Raw genomic sequence first — 19,766 nt, forward strand, 5'->3', positions numbered from 1 at the left:
CTCTCTCTCTATCTTTTTCACTCGTGGAATAAATAAATGGATAAAACTTTTAAAAAATATTGAATGTGATAACAAATCCATCTAGTCTTTTTTGTGTTGTGGTTACTTGGTAGCCTTCTCCTTGGTGGAAGAAGAAAATCTACTAAAGACACCACTAGACAGGACACTGTAAGGAAGCAGACAGGATCCTTCCAGAAGTGAGCATGTTCCTCCAACAGTAAGATTTGTTAGTCGTACTGTGTGAGACGACTGTCAGCGAATTTAAGAGAGACCCATGCCCTGCGTCGTTCACTACTCAGATGTCTCTTTTATTCTGTCCTCAAGTACTCAGAGAAGACTGGAATACCTTCTCTCCAGGAAGGTGTCATTGTGTATTAGGTCAGGAATGCGAATACCTCAAGGTGATGCACCCCTCCCTCATCACCCTACTCCCTACCAAGGAATCTTCTGGTTCACAGAGGAAATATGAAATGTTTTCAGCAAGTTGAATATTCTGGACAACTAGAACTGTCCTGAAACTTAGAGGATTCTCGAAATTTCCTCCTGGGTGATTGCTGGAACCAAGAGATAAAAAAACTTGCTGGAAATACCAGATTGTGAAATATTAGAATTCTGTTATTTGTGATATTTCCAGTGCCTCTATGCAAACACCATCAGGGCCAACTATTCTTTACTGTTTTGTTTTCTGAGGCATTTTTTTCTCTGTTGTTGAGTATATTACTTCTCTCCAATAAATTGCTATAGTTTGTTTTTGTAATCCTTTCATGGTTTTTTAGCAGGTTGATCCACACTGAGCTGATAGCTAAACATAATGTATGTATGAAGCTTATAACTTTTATGGCATTTTCTGTAACTATCCTATAAATGACATCTGACCTTAAATACCTTATCTCTTTATGAAAGGTCATAGAAGAACTATTATGCTAAAGATTCCTTAGTGACATTTCAGTTCCCAAAACCTAATCAATATGATTTGTAGTAATGGGCTATGTGAGGCCTCCCCTTTCTGTTCTTCCAAATATTATGGTCATTATTTAGGAGAGCAGATGGAGTAGAGTGAGGAGTGGAGGAAGACAAATAGAGAGGGGCCACTATTTCACTCACTGTCCGATTTTGAAGGTAATATATCTATGAGTAGTGTAGTATGACCACTGTCTTGGTACTGTTTTTGTTCAAATATATTAGAGCTATAAGACCAATCAGAAAATTACCCTCTGAAAGGATTTATTCTTAATTGATGGTGATGATGGTGATAGCTGATGTTTGCTGAGAACACACTATGTTGTTCTATGATGCACCTTCCAGAGGCGGTAATCAGTGTGCTAAGTGATTTATATAAATTATCTATATATAATTTAATAATATATTCTCTACTGTCACAACAGCCAAATGAAACAGATTTCATTAAAGTATTGCCACTTTTTTTTTAGAGGTTTTTGCTTTAGAGCATGTGTGCTCACAAGAAAGAGAGAAACACAGAGATAGAAAGCGTTATGGTGTGAGTTTAAGCCACTGGGTCCAGGACTGGAACTGCAGTAGACTACATGAGAGTCCAGCGACATAGCCATTATGCCAACTGCTGGTCCCAGAAATACTGCCACTTTTAAATGAGCGTATCACAAAGAGTTTATGAATTTGGCTTGATAATAATAAATCAGTGAACGGCAAAACAGAGATTTCAAACCTGGTAGTTTGATTTAGAACCTAAATTAAAACCGGTTCTTTGCCCTGCCTTGGACATGTAGCTCTTAATTCCTCAGTATGAGAGGAAACCAATGATAAAAACAGATATCCTCTGGCTAGCTCTGTGGGACAGCTGTAATGCATTGCTCAGGGAAGCTGAATCCCACATAGCAACTGGGGTTCAAATCCCTAGCCCAGTCAGCCTGAAAACACCGAGCATCCTCACAAATGTCTAATATTTAATCGTTTGAAGACCTGAAGGAAGGGGATCACTGACAGCATAACCAGGCCCTGGGCAGGGTGCTCATTTCTCTCTCTCTGTTTCTCTCATGAATGAACTCTATTATGAATGCAGTGGAGAAATTAGGGATCAAAGAAGTAAAAGTTTTGTGTAGCTATTAATGATGAGTTGGCAGTTTTCTGGGTTTATTTCTACCCAGAGCTTACGTGATTCTCCCAGAGACGATAGTATTATTACCTTAAACCTGCCAATTTCTTAGGCAAGTATATACTGAACTAGTTCATTTACCAAAAGGCCATGACTCTGATGGAAAATATTTTCTCAGTAACTTTCTGAGAACTCCAAAGTATGACAAACACTTACCTGTAAGTAAGGAATCACTTTGCAGAGGGACTGTCCGAAGAACCAGGTCTCAGTGATATCTACGACCAACGTGGCTGGAAGACAGGTGATGGTCACTAGCACGTCAGCCAGAGAAAGATTGACTATGAAGTAGTTGGTTACTGTCCTCATATGGTGGTTCTTCCACACGGCCACACACACTAATTTGGAAAGAAAAAGGAACAGTAACTCAACAAAGAAAGTAGGTGTTGATAAGGAAACCCCATTGGGCTAATTAAACTATCTACAAAGTCTACCTATATTTTGAAAACAAAAGATCATTTTAGTCTATGCATTGTTTTTCACTGAGTCAGTCAGTCCTTGTGAATGCTAAAGGCATGTGTAAGTCAGTTTATTTACTTCACAAGACATTTCCCAATAGATCATAAGGCTACATTTATTTTGATTTGATTTTGAATCACAAATCCAAAAGTTAAAGAAAAATTTTTGATTTATCTTTCTATTCTCTCAGTTTTTAGAGTGTAGTAGAACTTCAAAAAAGAGTTGTCTAGATGAATTAGGAACTAACAATTGTCAAAAAACTGTATTATTGGCCTCATCCATGACCTTGAACCATATCTGTCTGCATTTGGAACTTTTAACAGATGAAGAGTCTTGTTTTTAAACAAGAGCCAGCAATTATTCAGTGCTTATTCTATTGCCAAATACTGAGCTAGATGGTTCATATACTTACATTATTGAATCCTGACAATAACCTTAAAAGAAGATATTACTACCCACATTTTACTCATGAGGAAACTAAAACACAGGGAATTTATGAAACGTGTTTAAGGACACGTGGCTTATAAAGTATGAAACTACAGTTACAACTGGGGTTTAGATACAAGTGAAAAGCTGGTTGTTTTGCCACACGGATTGCCTTTTTTTACTTATTTATTTATTTTGTAAAAATGAGGGGGCTATAGCAAAGCACATATAAATTCTGTGAATTCAGCCTCTCTGCTTTTCTTGATGGCGTCTAAACCTCACCCTCAAATCAAGCATACGTCTCCATACCTTCACAGCTGACCTCCCTCATCACCTTGTAGCATATCCTCAGGTTAAATAAAAGCTGTGCTATCTCAGTTGCTCTTTTCTGAAAGAACACTCAGTTCTTTTCTCTGTCCTCCCCCGGGCTGATGTATTCAAAGATTACATAATCACTGGCTCCAGAATTGTATAGGTGTATGCATTGCTACCCACCTCTATTGATGGGTTTGTGTCCCTGAAAGAAACTGTGAATTTGGGTATCATTATCCTGTCAGAGCTGTCACCTATGCGTCCAAATGATGCAGTGATTAGTAACCTTACATACTAAAGAAATAAAAATGCACCTTTTTTAAAAAAAAAATTGAAGTCACTGAGTAAAGATTTCTTTTTGACAATTATATACTATTTATTAAGAGTTTGTTATATATGCTAGAAAATGCTCTCGGGGCTAGCAGGTGGTATAATGGTTACATTGTAGTTCAAGTCCCAGACACAGTGGCTTAAAAATCACATTGGGTGCTTTTGCTTGCATGCCTAAGATCCTGAGAGAAGAATGAAGGAGAAGGGATTGTGACATGACCATCCCTCCTAGGGAGTGATTTATTGCTTTATGTCTCTCTCTGTCTCTCCAGCAAGCAAAAATCTCTCTCCAAAGAAAGAAAGAGAGAAAGAAAATGCTTTCACTACTTCAAGCTGAAATCGGCTGTCAGTTACCAAGAGATGATTTAATTAAATACCTAATTTCTGAGGATTAAATTTTGAAAATTTCACATTTTCTCCTAACTTCAACACTTCAATACGCTCAAACTCAGGTGAGCCTTAATCAGGCTAAACTGTAGTCTTTACTCTTTGAAAATGATGCTATTGAATGATTTATTTCCCACAAACACTAGAAACACATGCACATACACACAAATCCACCCTAGCCATCTACAAACACACTTTCACAGTTTGTTATGAGAAAATTTGCAAAAATATTGTATTTCTGGTCGTTGACCATCAAATGATCCAAATGGTGCAACACTGGATCTTGAAAAAAAAATAGGACTTAAAATAAATGTGATAAAGCTAGCCACAGTGACACAGCGTAACACAACACTTCATTATGCTGAGAACACAGGGGATGGTCCCAGGTTTGTGCCCCAAGGTCTCCCTCTGTTTGTCAGGCTCATGTGTGAGTGCTCACAGTCCTGGGTGGTTGACGTGGGGGCAGGAGGGTTCATATCACCAGGATCCTGGTAGGGATGCCTCTCTCTCTCTCTTTCTGTCTCTAAGAAAGAAAGCTAAAAAAAATGCAATTAAGTTTGGTTTACCTTTCAACTCCTTGTGTGTGTATATATATATAGATATATGTATATATATATTTAGATTTTTGTCAAAGTACATATGCACTCAGCAGAAGGAGCAGAGGGAGACAGAGAGAGAGTGAGAAATCACCCCTTCAGGGAGGATGGCCATGGCACAATCCCTTTCCCTCCACTCTCCTCTCAGGATATTTGAGCATCAACACACATGTATCTGGTATAATTCTCAACCTGCCAGGACTCGAACTGTGAAATCAGCCATGTGATATCCAGCGCCTTAACCACACCACCTGCTGGCTCTCATCTCTCCATATTTTCAAGGTGAATAAAAAAATATCAGTGTTGGGAATACAGTGTTGGCAAATTGTATCTAACCAACATGAAAGAGGTTGAACAAAAACTTCAGTAATTATTATTTGCCTTGGCCTTTTTCTAAGTACTTTAGATGACTAATGAGTTCACTCATAATAACACTGTGAAGTGAGTACTATTAGTACCCCTCTTTAATAGGTGGGAAACTAAGGATAGAAAAGTTAAGACATCTACATGAGAAAAAAACAAGTACTTGGAGCTTAGACTTAAATTGTAGCCATTATTCTATACTATACTATATACTCTTGATTGAAGCAGAAGACAACAAGGAATCTACCAACTTCTACTTGGCAGAATTTTAACACAGGAATACAGAATTTTGGGGTTGTATACCATTCAGACTAACCTCTCTGATTCATTCTGCAACATCCCTGATATCCTGCTTGAACATTTCCAATAGTAGCTAAACTGAAGATAGAAACACAGGAGACTGTTAACTTGCTATAGCTCTGTGAGTTCATTTTATGATGGCTTTAACTGCTAGCAAACTCTTGTTCATGTTGAGTTAATATATGTTTTTTTTTCCATTGCTGCTTACTAGTTCTTATTTTTATTTTTAGAGACATTTTTTGCTATAGGGTGAGGAGAGACAGAGAACGACACAAAATGAGAAATCACCCCCTCCCTCCCAAGGGAGGATGGCCACACCACAATCCCTTCTCCTCCATTCTCCTGTCAGGATTTCAGGCATGCACACATACTCACCTGGTATGCGTTATAAGCCTCCGGATCTGGGACTCAAATTGTGATTGACTACATGGGAGCCCAGCAATGTAACCATTGTGCCATATGCTGATCCTATATGGTTACTAGTTCTTAATTCTTTCTTGGAATACATTATAATTTTTTCAGAAGTATTTATTTATTTATTTAATAACTAGAGAAACAGAGACAGCAACTAGAGACAGCATCTCCAACATGGTCTTACTGCCATTTTCCACCCCAGTCTCAGCCAGCCTTGGTCATGGACATGCATGTGCTCAGGAAGATCTTTTAATGCAAACCTAGAACCTTCCCATGTGCGTCAGTCTCATGGCATGTCACGTTTTACTCTTGTACCATCATTCTTACCAATTTTTCTATGTTGACCTATATTAGTTTCCTAGTTTGTTGTAACAAAGTATTGTGAAGTGAGTATCTTAAGACAATAGAAATGTATTGCTTTGCTTTTCTGGAGGGTAGAAGTCTAAAATCAAGGTGTCAGTAGGGCTATGCTCCCTACAAAGCCTATAGGGAAGTCCTTCTTTGCCTCTTGCTAGGTCCTTGTGGCTTATTGTTCCTTGACTTGCAGCAGCATAATTCCAATCTCTCTTCATCATCATGTGGCATTGTCCTGTGTTTCTGTCTTTAGATGGTCCTCTTCTTGTAAGGATACCAGCACAGTGCAGTAGGCTCACTCTGTTGCAGTATGACTTCATCTTAACAAACTACATCTGCAATGACCCCATTTCCATATAAGGTTACATTCTGAGGTAATGGGAGTTAGGATTTCATAATATACTTTAGGGGAATGCAATTCAACCCCCAACAGTGATCATGCAAATATTTAAGAACCATGGCTATGCCTATTTACTTGGCCTTTGCTTTTCCAGGCTAAAGATCACTAGAACCCTTAGTGCAACTGCAGAGTTTTGCATTCCACATTATCCTGGTCCCTTTATTCTGAACATGCTCCAGTTTATCAGTAATGGTTCTAAATGAGCCATCTGTAACTGCTCACACGTCTTCTGATGTAATCTACTCAGAGAAGCAATGAATAGGATAACTGCTTTGGTCACTCTCTCTATTAAGACAGTCTGTGATCTTGTAAGCATTCTTTATAGCCAAATTACACTTTCTTGGGAGTGTGTGTGTGTATTTACTGAGAATTAATTTCCTTGCAATGTAAGATTAAATATTTACTTTTAAATTCTAGCAAGAAAACAAAAGAAATATATAAAGAACCTTATGGGGACAATTGGAGAAATTAGAATTTGAACTTTATATTACTATAGCATTTCAAATATGTTAAGGGTGGTTCATAGTATGTTTATCCAGATATTTAAAGACCATAATTATGCCTATTTTCCAAGATTTTTCTTCTCTGAGATAAAAAAAATTACCACAAGATTCTTCATTTACAGCAGCAGGGCTTTTGCTTTTCACCACTGGTTTCATTTTATTGCAATCACTACAAATTATCAATACCTCTCTGTATATGAGTTGTTCAGAACTTCACACACATCTTCATGTACATATTTTCTAATTTTCTGTTAAACAAATTTTTTTGTTGATTTTCTCTCAAAGTCCTAAAGTCCAAAATAAATACCACCTTCTCCTGATAGCCTTTCAAATGTATGCAAAGATAAATCTGTCCCATTTTCTTATAAACTCATCCTACACTTTCTATTTCTTTAAAATGCAATATATTTATTCTCTCCCCAATGACCTATGTTTGAAATTCTTCAAATATCCACCTCTATCACATCCTTTCTACTGCTATTGCAGATACCCAATTTCAGATCGTTGTAACCATTAGTTAAAATATAGGAGTTTCCCTTTAGTGGTTTCGTTATATTGAACCTGTTTATCAATTTAACAGGAGTTCTCTTTTCTTCTGGACTAACTACAAAATCCTGGATGGCCACCCCAACATTGGGTTCTAGCTGAACATTCCCATTGTATCTTGCAATGCTCTCTATAACATACTCAGAGCACCAGGATAACTTTGATATCTCAGTGTAGATGAAATGTAGTCTACCCTTCTGCCAGGAGATGTCTATACTTCAATTCCTTTTCCAACTAATTAAATCCTACCAAATACTATCCAGCCAATTGAACCAAAAAAATTTTGCTTCACCAAATATCTTGTAATTTGCCTAACTCAGCATAGTTCCTTCATTTTCTGAAACCCTATCACATTTTGTACTTTTTAGAGTCATGAATCACATTCTGAAAATATTGTGTTTCATTATGGGTATTTTTGTGTTGATTTTTATCTCTCCATTAGCACAAAGGCTCTGTATAAGCTGACCTTTCCCTTCTCCTCACTTTTCTTTCTTTTTTTTTTTTTAAATAGCCTTTCTCCCAACAAAAACACTTCCTAGAGCATACATTGCAATAACGATTTTTGGGGTTGATTTACTCGAAAATTTACAGTATTTCGTTGCCATAGTTACAGTACACCATCTCAAAAAAAAAGTCCTTTAAAAGGAGAGAAAAAATTCTAATGGCTAAATGGAACATATATTTTTTTCATTCCTTTTGAGTAAAATCTGAGAGCCGACAGAGAACTTAGATTCTTGTTTGTGTTTTCTCAAACATCAATCGGTTATGGTCCTTAATTCTCCATATTCTACCCTCTGATGAGTTTTGGTAAGTCCCAAGACCTGAACTCGGTTGTCCTTTTGAAATCAGTTCTGTGAATGACCAAGATATACCAACATTAAGGTCCATTAGTAGTTAGTCTATAATTGAGAACCTGCCCTTACTCACCAGGAAGAAGCAAGAAATAACGGAGCACATAGGAGTGAAAGATGATAACACAAGAGAAGAATGCACATGGGCTGAAGCTCCAACTCTAATACAGACTTAACTGAAATGGGGATTTCTGAAATGCAGAGCTGCCTAGAAAAGGAAAATAACTCATCTTTCCTTATCTTTCACCCCATCATTTGGCTTACCATGTCATTCTCTGTAGGAATTTGATCTATAACTCCTGCCCTATCTCTGTAAGACAAATATGTGGAAAGTGGCTCAAGCTGCATGAGAACATCTAAGCCCATAAAGTAAAGAGGGATTTTTAAAGATAAGATACAGATTTAGTCTGTGAAAGTGACCTGAGTGATTTGTCTGTTATTGCATGGGCCAGAGATTAAACTGACTTCCAAATGGGAAGCTAGACTACTTTTTAAAAAAGATCTTTGCCATTATGATCTCTACTTATAATAAACTGGCTTCTGTTTTAATAGCTATCAGATTACAGATGGACAAAGTCACTTTTTTCAAAGCAATTGTACTTAAATAAATTTAAACTTAGGTGATATATTATTAATCCATTGGTGTTAAGGCTTGATAAAGAACATGAAGACAGCGTAATTATGACTGCATCTTTTATAAAACATACACTTGGGGCCAGTCCTCTGGCTTAGTGGTTAAGAAAGCTGGATCCCACATGATCAATTAAATGACTTGAGTTCTGGTCTCAAAGTGAAAAACAAGCTGAGGGCATGTGCTGCATGCCCTCAAATCCTGATGGGATGACGGAATGGGAGAAAGGGATTGCGGCATGATCATATTCCATTGGGGGATTCTTCTTCCTTCTCCCTCTCTCTCTCTATCTCTGTCTCTCTCTGGTAAACACATGCACCCTCCTGAAAATTAATAAACAACCAAAAAACCCTGTATACTTGGACCTCAAAATGTCACAAAACACTTGACTATACAGCTTATGATACTGGCATGTGACTGTGCATGGGATATAATTAATACATTATTGAATATCTTGAAAAGACCTGTATTAAATGAACCAACTTTATGGTAGGGCTTTGCTAATTTATTTATTCTGATAACATGATAACATGGTATAGAAATTATGCTAAGTGAAATAAACCAGACACACACAGAAAAAAAAAATGATTATACGATTCCATTTATATGAGATACCCAGAGCAATTACAATCAGAGAAACAGAAGAATTTTTTTTTTTTTTTTTTTTTTTTTTTTTTTTTTGCTTGAGGCTGGGAAAAGGAGAAAGAAAATACTACTGTTTCATGGGTACAGTTTTAGTTTTGGAAAACAAAAATAGTCCTGGAGATGGATGTTGGAGATGGTTGTACAATATGAATGTACTTAGCTTCACCTAACTATGCACTTAAAAAGTGGGTAGGATGATAAATTTTATGTTATTTATATTTTACTGCAAATTAAGAAATTACTTAAGAGACTCTAATGCCTCAGTTATAAATATGTTTTTAAGTAGTTAACATGGCGAAAGAAAAAAATTATTTTTCAAAAATAGTGTAGGTCTGATGTGTTAATCAGTGCAAAAGACTGCAATTGTGTGACTTGTAGATATAATTTTAATTATTTATATTTGAAATGAGTGTATTATTTGTAGTCAGGTGTGATATTGCTATTTAGAAAACATCTTAAACATTTCTCAACTTCTTGATTATGTATTTAATTGACATACATACATAAATAGGTATATTAGTTAGCAATTTCTTGATTGTTACTTGTTAGATTACACAAATACATACAAATTTTCAGCAAACAACTGGTAGAAAATATGCTGTAGTTCCACCCTTTGCCACAAAGTGTCAGTGAAAGTCTTTGAAACCACTTACTTTGTCATTTCAGGAATTGGTGTTAAGCGTTAAATTAATTGTGATATTCTTTATAATGTAGAAGTAAATATAATTGCTTCAAGTCATGTTTTAGAGCAATAAGAATGCATGAGAAAGGATAAAACAGCCAATGCCTTCTAAAATTAGATATAAATACAGGAATCAAGATGAAATAAAGCAGATTTTTCTAAATAAAGGCAGGAAACAATGAAGAACTAAATAATATAGAAGATAGTCTATATTTAACTACTGTAAAACAAAATAAATCTGTCTTGAAACAGATCATGGAATTACCCAGAGTCATTCGAAGCTGTAGGTTTAATAAGCTGGGACACTGACCTTCAGTGTAACCTTAGGATAAAACACTTTCAAAGCTAAACCGCGGCATTTGCCTTTTTCTCATCTTCGACAGTATTAGCTCTCCTTGTCGCGACTTTAGTTTTACCTCCTTCTCTTCTGGGCGGATATGCCTGTCTCAGTCTCCCATTGTGCATCTCCATACCCTGGCAAAGTTGCCTATAAGTCTGTCTCAGAGAAAGGATGCCTAAATGCGCCACTTTTGTTGTTTTCACCAGGCTCACACATGAGACACTACTATGAAGTACACCTGTTGTGTCAGTGTGCCACCCACAGATTATTCAGTATTAGTAGAAGAAATATTGGGTCAGGGCCGACTGGTGGCATGGTGGTTAAGGGTGCTGGACTCCCACATGGTCAACTGCAGTTTGAGCCCCAGACCTGGTGGCTGGCTTTCTCACTTTCTCTCCCTGCCACCCCTCACACTGCCTCAGTCAAATTTAAAAGAAAGAGAGAAAGAAAAAGAAAGAAAGAAAGAAAGAAAGAAAGAAAGAAAGAAAGAAAGAAAGAAAGAAAGAAAGAAAAGAAGGAAGTTAAAAAATATAATTCTTAAAAAAAAAGAGAAATATTGGGTCTTCAGAAAAGTCGAGACATGTTTTTCTATGCAAAAAAAGCTTCATGACTTTCCCAATGACCCAATACTTTTTTTATTTTATTTTTTTTTAGAGGTTTTTGCTATAGGGCGCATGCACTCGCCAGACAGAGGGAGACAGAGAGCCAGAAAGTGAGAAATCAGCCCCCAGGGCAGATGGCCATGCCACAATCCCTTCTCCTCCATTCTCCTCTCGGGATCTTGGGCATGCATGCACACGCACCCAGTGTGAGTTTAAGCCACTGGGTCCAGGACTCAAACCATGGTCGGCTATATGGGAATCCAGCAACATAGCCATTACACTAACTGCTGGTCCCTCCGATGACCCAATATTTAAAAACAAGTGACTATATATGTACAAACAGCAATAATGTTGAAAATGTGTTTCAGTTTTTGTTTCTTTAAGAAAATATAAGGGGGACCAGCAGTTGGCATAATGGCTATGTTGCTGGATTCCCATATAGCCGACCATGGTTTGAGTCCTGGACCCAGTGGCTTAAACTCACACTGGGTGCGTGTGCATGCATGCCCAAGATCCCGAGAGGAGAATGGAGGAGAAGGGATTGTGGCGTGGCCATACCCCCTGGGGTGATACTTCTTGCTTTCTGTCTCTCTGTCTCTCTCTGTCATTCTGGCAAGTGCGCACACCCTATAGCAAAAATCACTCAAAAGATTTTATATATATATAAGAATCTGTAATTTGACAAATAGCTTTTCATTGGCACCTGCTCATTAGGTTAATGTCGACAGGAATTCTCTTTAAGACTAATGGTGTCACTATGGTGTTGATACCAGTGTGGGGAATAAGTAAGATATCACAGTAATTTGTCTGAGAAGGGATTTTCAAAGTCAGTATCTTCACACACACACATATATACAGAAGGAAATACATAGAGGAATGTTATGAAATTGAAGTGCAAAGGAGATGATAATCTACAGAAATCGAGTCCAAAAACAAATTCTTTAGTAAGCAACCAGAATGCTCTTTGGGGATTGAGACAGGAATTGAACCCCATTTACAGGTGGATAGAACAGTCCCCTTTCACTCCCTACCCACAGGGGAGAGCCCCTGCTGTGTGGCTCCTGACAATTCCTCTTCTCCCAGTCACCATATTCCCTTGATCTAAGATGCAAAAATCTTGTTCTTGAATAATTTGTGTCCCAAAGTTCTACGAAAAGAATCTTCTGATCCTTGTACCCACTCACATTAGAAAGATAATTGGACCCATCCAGCATGTGCCCCTGCATTCCAGGAGGGAAATGCATGCCCAAGTCGTACCTAGAACAAGTCCAGTCAAAGTTCTTCCCAACACAAAGAAAAACCCCTTAAACAGTTCTTCCTTGGTATCCCATTTTCTTGGGCTCCCTCCCTCCCTCCACTGTAATCAATGCCTCACTTTGGTATACCTAACAAAGGAGCAAACAAGCGAAACGAAACAAAACAAAATACAAGAAAGAAAGTGGGAAAATTGACTTCACTCATCAGTTGTGTCTGAGTGGCTTGATTCTTCTCAAGAAGGGGCTCAAACACAAATCAGAAGCTGCCAGTGACTAAAACAGCAGTAACAGGATTCCTGGTCCTGAAATGCTGGCCTGAGGAGAGGGCCAAGAGGTCTCAGAGTCTGTAGTTCTATTAGTGGCTATGCTAGTAGTTATAGCAACTGAAATGGAGTATTTTTCTTTTTTTTTGGGGGGGGGCGACATTAACATCTTAGTTATCTATGTCTGTTTATTCTTTGCAGGTAAATCATAAATGCCTGTCCCCACTGCAGTCTCTCAGAATTAGCTTGATTTCTCCTCTGTCCCAGAGCTCTTCAGGACCACAGGGTCAGTTCTCATGTTCAATCCCATTGCGCTCATTTACACACACAAACTACTGACTTTCCCCTGATGTTTGACTTCTCTTCATCTTTCTGTCTGGAATAAACTTACTTTTTGGATCACTTTACAGAAACTCTCTCCTTTATGCAAACAAAACTTTCTCTCTTTTTCCACTTAATTTGTCTTCAATATTTTTTCCTTCATACTCTTTCCTAAATTGTTATTAACTTTCATGACTTTAATTCTCATCTCTAGGAGACAAACCCAAAGTTATGATTCTAGTTCTTGGCTCTCTATCACTTTCCGTATCAGAATCTTAATGCAATTTTTTCATTTTCTCTATGTTTCACCTTAAATTCATCTCATGGATCACAATGTGGTATGTGTGTGTGTGTGTGTGTGTGTGTGTGTGTGTGTGTGTTTGCATGCCATGTTAAAGGATATAGTCCTATAGACTAGAGAATTATAATGGATTTTAAGCAAGAATCTTATAACATTCCATTTCTATTATTTCTATTTTTTAAAGATGACTTTTGGGGGATGTGTGGAAATTATATGCCTTTAAACCAGGAGCAAGAGGGACCAATTTTGACAGTTTTAAAACTTCAAGAAAGTAAAGTGGTAAAAAAATAACTAGAAAAAGTTAATGAATTAAAAAAAAAAATTGGAGCCAGCAGGTGGCACCATGGTTAAGGCACTAGACTCTCACATGGCAGACTACAGCTTGAGACCCAGATCTGATGGCTTGAAATTCATGCCAGGCACATGTGTGTGCACGCCCCCAAATCCCAGAAGAATGGAGGAGAAGAGGTTGTGGCTTAGCTATCCTCCCTCCCCAAAAATGATTTCTCACTTTCCCTTTAATAACAATGAGATTGAAATATGAGGCCTTGGTAAAGAATTAAATAGAAGGATAAGGAGATGAGAACTGAGGATGATTACCGTAAATACTGCTTGACAGCAAGGACTGTCTTATTGCTTAATAATCAAGGAAATAAAATTAAGAGGTTCAATGCATTCTCAGTCCAAATCCAAGCTTCATTTTGGCAAAACTGGACAAGGTGATTCGAAAATTTATATGGAAATATTACTGGTAAAAATTGGCCACAATGATATTTAAGAGCAATTTGAAAGCGTTCACATTATTAGCTAACTAATATGATTTTAAAACTTAAGTAAACCAAATATTATAGTATTGGCATAAGCATAAAAAATAAGAGAATAGGGAACCAGCAGCTAGCGTAATGGCTATGTCGCTGGACTCCCACATAGTCGACCGCGGTTCGCGTCCTGGGCCTGGTGGCTTAAAACTCACACCGGGCGCGTGTGCGTGCGTGCCCAAGATCCCGAGAGGAGAATGGAGGAGAAGGGATTGCGGCGTGACCATCCCCCTGGGGGGTGATTTCTCGCTTTCTGTCTCTATGTCTCTCTCTGTCTGTCTGGCGAGCGCATGCACCCTATAGCGAAAAGAAAAACCCTCTCCAAAAAAAGAAAAGAGAATAGAATCAAAAGTTGAAATCCCTGTCTTTATGTATAGAAACTCATGATATGTGGTGAAAGCGGCATGTGTTGTATAATGAAAGGAATAGCTTTTCTGTAAATGGCACTGAATAAATTTATATCTATAGGGAAAATTAATTTGATCTCAAAATCATCTCATTCACAGTTACCAATTATAAATAAATTAAAAATCTAAACATGAAATATAAAAATAAATGTTTCCCATTGTTTTGACTCTGGGGGTAATTATTTCTTGAACATATTCCTTTATTAAACCTGAAGAAAATATTTGATAAATTAAACAACTGTAAAATTAGAGTACATCAACGAGTATGAAAACACAGGCTATGGGACCAGTAGATGGTGTGATGGTTACATCATTGGACTCTCATGTAGTCAATTGCACACACTCCCTATGGCAAAAATCTCTAAAAAAAAAAAAAAAAAAAGAAGAAAGAAAAAGAAAATACATGCCAAGTAAGGAATGAAAGATATTATTTCCAACACATTTATTTGAAAAAGAGTAATTTGCATAATAAAATTTTGTTTTTATTGCTGTAATTATTAAATTATCATGGAGTGTACTTGCCCCTGTAATTACTATTAAGACCAAGAAATAGAATATAACCAGCACCCCAGAAGCTCCCTTTATGCTTCCTCTTCAGCATACCTCCTGCATCCACATACTGATGTGTAACACCACAGACTAATTTTTACCTCTTTTTACTTTTATCTAAATGGAATCAAAGTGTATGTGGTATTCTGTGTCTGACTTCCTTCACTTGCAATATTTTTATATGTCCATACACCCAACATGTATCTGTAACTTTGTCGTTTTCATTGTCTTCAAAGTTCTAATGTATGATTGGATGCCTTTGATTCGTTCTACTGTTGGTGGACATTTTGGTTCATTCTAATTGAAGCCTATGGTAAACAGAGTTGTAGTAATACTCTTGTGTATGTCTCCTGCCACACTCAGGTGACTGTTAGTTACATGTCTAAGAATAAAATTGCTTTCATAGAATGCACATATGATCACCACTACTACATAACTGCCAATGAGCTTTTCAAAGTGCTGTTGCAGTATCAGTTGATACTCTTACCAGCAAGCCTGAGTGTCCCACTTGTTTTAGATTGTTGTCAGTGCTTGTCAGGGTGTTCGTTGCTTTTTTACCCCCCACATTAAATTTCAATAAACATTTTTTATTTTTTACAAAGAATTATTTTATTTAACTTTATTTATTTATTTATTTATTAGAATTTGAACAGAGAGGGACAAACTGAAAGAGAGAGAGAAAGAAAAGCAAGCTGCTAGGTCCAGGATTCAAACCTAGGTCGGCCATATGGGAGTCCATGCCACCTGCCAGCCCCTCATTAAACATTTTTTATGTGCTATTATCTATCTGATAATGGGGAGAACATCCTTTTCAAGGACTTGTTATTTTATAAAGCTGTTATTTAGAAATGGTATGGAGCCAATGGGGTGCCTACTTTAGAATGTGATCTCTTTCAGAATTAACATAATGGTTTCTTAGTTTTAATCTATACTTATTTTTTTAAAGGATTATTTATTTTAGTTTTTTAAATTAATTTATTTTAATTTGCTATGGGGCACAAGTGCTCATCAGAGAAAGACGGAGAGGGGGGAGGGGGGAGAGAAGGAAAGTAAGAAAGCAAGCCACCAGGTCCAGGACTCAAGTCATAGTTGGCCATATCTGAGTACAAGGCCTTAACCACCAAGCAACCTGCTGGCCGCAGGACTTATTTTTAAAACTACAAGTTATTTCTGAAATGTATATTTTATTTTTATTTTACCGCTTTTCATGTGGTCTTTTTTGTAACTTCAGATTTGCTATAGTCTATTTTTTATTTTATATTTTAGTTATAGATTTAGTATAGTCTCTTTTTTTTGCTAGAGAGATTTTTGCTAAAGGGCATGTGCACTCATGGAGAGGCAGAAAGTGAGAAATCATCTCCTGGGGTGATGGCCACACCACAATCCCTTCTCCTTCATTCTCCTCTTGGGATTTTGGGCATGCGCCCAGTGTGAGTTTCGAGCTGCCAGGTGCAGGATTCAAATCGCTGTTAGCCATGCGGGAGTCCAGTGTCATAACCATTATGCCATCTGCTGGTACATTAATATAGTCTTTTTAAGTAATGACTTGTGTCAGGACCAGCAGATGGCATGGTCGTTAAGGTGCTAGACTACCACATGGCTGACTGCAGTTCAAGTCCTGGAGCCTGTGGCTTGAAAACCATGCAGAAAATGTGTGTATACATGCTCAAAATCCCAAGAGGAGAATGAAAGAGAAAGAATTGCAGCATGGCTATCCTCTCTGGGGTATGATTTGTCACTTTCCTTCTTTCTTTTTCTGTCTCTCTCCAGTGAGTACATGTGCCCTATGGTGGGGGGTGGGGGGAATTATGTCATTTACAGAACTGATCATTTTATTTTTTATTTTCTAAAGACAGGGGCCCTATTCTGAATATTGCAAATACCCAATGAATTGCTGCTGAGTAACTGACTGTAAAGTTTATATGACTCAGATTTTATTTTTGACATTAGGGGATTTATTGTGGTAGTTGATCCTGGAGAGAAAAAGAGAACTTTATCTATTATACTTCTACTTTGGCATTTTCTATAATTATGCTCACATATATTCCTGAAACAATGTTTAAAAGTATGATGGGTGAAAATAACAGAGTGACCTTTGTTCGAATAGGATGGACTATATTAAATGTGTTTGCTCCTAGTGGAGAGACTGAAGGAAAACCTTTCTGTCATGGCAGAGTTATATTATAACAAGTCCAGTCTGTGCTACAAACCATACCTATTTCTATTTTACAATCATTTACATTTAATGAATTTAAGTGGATTTGATAGTTACCACTATACATTTCATTTTACTAAATTAAATTTAAATTTAATTTAGTTTTTAAATCATACTTGGCTTGCTATCTTCACATATATTAGAAATAACTGCATGAATAAATGGAGGCAAAGTCTATTTACTCTTCCCCAAATAGTACTAATTTTAGGCTTGTTCAGGATTCTGACATTCAAATTAAGTTTGACACTAGTGTACAATAACTCTCATTTTAAAAATCATTATTGGTATTCAAAAAAAAATCTTTGTCTCTCACTTGGCTTTATAAAATGTATCTTTTTTTTTATTATTTCATAAGGTACTCATTTCTCCAAATCAGTATTAATGGTCTGGAATGGTACAAAAACATTATTAATGGATTGTGTTTGGGCTTCAGAGAGGGGGCTAGTCCAGGGTTGTAGGGAGAGGTGAGTAATTTGAACAGAAGGATTTTCCAGGGTTATGTTAGGAAACCTCAACCATGAGGAATACTCCAACAAAAATTTTGGGGGTCTTAGCGGAGTCAGAGATTGGAAGGAATTACTTGTTGGTAACGTTTGGACAAATATATTGCTTAAGAGGACAATAGCAAGAAGTCTGTCTAGAATAGAGCCCTTCGCCTATTTGAATTCCATAGTACAAATACTATAAACAAGACTTATATAGAATTTTAGTTCTAGTTTTATTGCTTATTTTCTTTGTGCCACACTCACTTTTCTTCCAGACCTCAATATTTCTCATTTTGAACTGCCTTTTCAACATATGCAAGATGCCCATTTCCATACCAATTCAGTAGCTACTCAATAGGTGAAATGTTATTATTGCGTTAGGGAATTACTAGGTTGAATGTGTCTTGGAGAGGTTACCAGGTATCCCTCACTGCATCAGACCTTTACTCTGACTGCTGTAGTTTGAGTTTTGAAGTTAGTTTCTTTTGGAGAATTTTATCTGGAAACATAGTCTGGCTAAACAGAGCTTTGAATTCTTCATGCTGTTTGTGAGTGAATATGGTACATTCTTTATGTTTCTTCCATGACTTGCTGGATCCCATGGTATCAAATTCATGTGGAAATCACTCATGTTGAGAGTGGAGACTGGCCCGAGACTCTCTGAGTTCAGTCTCTTCACCAGGATCTCTGAAATCTGGGATGGAAACCCATCATGAATTCCCTTGGAGTGTCCATTGCCAATCTTGCTTGACGTGTCTCTCTCCAGAAATACAGTTTCTTTAGTATCCTCCCTTTCCTTCTTTCTCCTTTGGGGTCCCAGTCTTGATTGCCATTGTCCCTCTGTAGACTCCTCTCATAGCATCTTCTGGTCTCTCAGAATCCAGTGCCATCATGAGTTAAAGGGGACATGCAGTTTTTAATAAGCCTGTTTTAACACAGGAGAAGCCTTCAAGTCTTCTCCATTAACAGACCACAACCTTTCCCATTCTTCCTCTTCCTTATTTGGTTCAGGCACAGGTTCATTCCTGGAGATAATATATTTTTAAAATCTTTGCACCAAAATAAACTTATATTTTTAAAATTTAATTTAATATATTTGTATTTTACATTCGATCACTGTGTATCATTATAGCATACCAAGTGAATTTCCCCATCCCGAATACACTGCATATTGGTTCAATCAAAGATATTACCATACATATTATCAACAGATAACTTTTCATTTTTGTGTCCCTTCAATGGTTTTCTTCTTTCTCACCCCCCTCCCACACTATCTCTAGTATCCACAGTTGCTTGCCATGCCTTTATACCTTCAAATCTTTCAGTCTCTGCCATAGAGTGCAGACATTCAGTATAAATTAAGTGGAGCCATTCAATGCCTCTCTTTCATAGTCTGGCTTGCCTTGCTTAGCAGTAAATCTTTCATGTTCATCCACTTTCTATCAAATGCCAGGGTCCCATTGCTTTTTATGTCTAAGTAGTATTCCATAGTGCATGCATGCCACACTTTTTCAATCCATTCATCTGTTCATTGCAAAACTGACGTTTACATTTTAACACATGAGCATTCATTTTGTGTGAAATATAAAACTGTGTGCTGCGGTTCACACTCTTTTAATCTCTCAGTATGTATATTTGTTTTTAAATTAAGTAGAAATTTGTATAGTAACTCATATATGTCAGTCACTATGCTAAGGGACAATGAAAAATGTTTTGGTGTGTTAAAGTATATTGTAAAGTAAAGTAAAGCCTCCGTACTCCTACTTTACTTTATGTAAGCAAACTGCAACCTCACTCGGAAAAGTGCTGCCTTTGTAAAGTTGCTAAGTTATAACCAATCACAACCACTATGCCTCGGTCAATCACAGACATCCTGCCTTTG

The 19,766-nt window shown here is 37.2% G+C and overlaps 1 protein-coding gene across 1 annotated transcript in view; it reads right to left on the reverse strand.

Annotated features, from left to right (window-relative positions):
• Nucleotides 1-19,766, reverse strand: part of HCRTR2 (hypocretin receptor 2) — a 107,573-nt gene that overhangs the window by 40,563 nt on the left and 47,244 nt on the right. Inside the window, exon 2 of the mRNA XM_006149187.1 lies at nucleotides 2,288-2,466. Within this exon, the coding sequence (XP_006149249.1) occupies nucleotides 2,288-2,466 (179 nt within the window). The remainder of the gene's footprint in view (nucleotides 1-2,287; nucleotides 2,467-19,766) is intronic.

Source organism: Tupaia chinensis, unplaced genomic scaffold, assembly GCF_000334495.1.
Source record: "Tupaia chinensis unplaced genomic scaffold, TupChi_1.0 Scaffold000256_1, whole genome shotgun sequence".
NCBI lineage: Eukaryota > Metazoa > Chordata > Mammalia > Scandentia > Tupaiidae > Tupaia > Tupaia belangeri.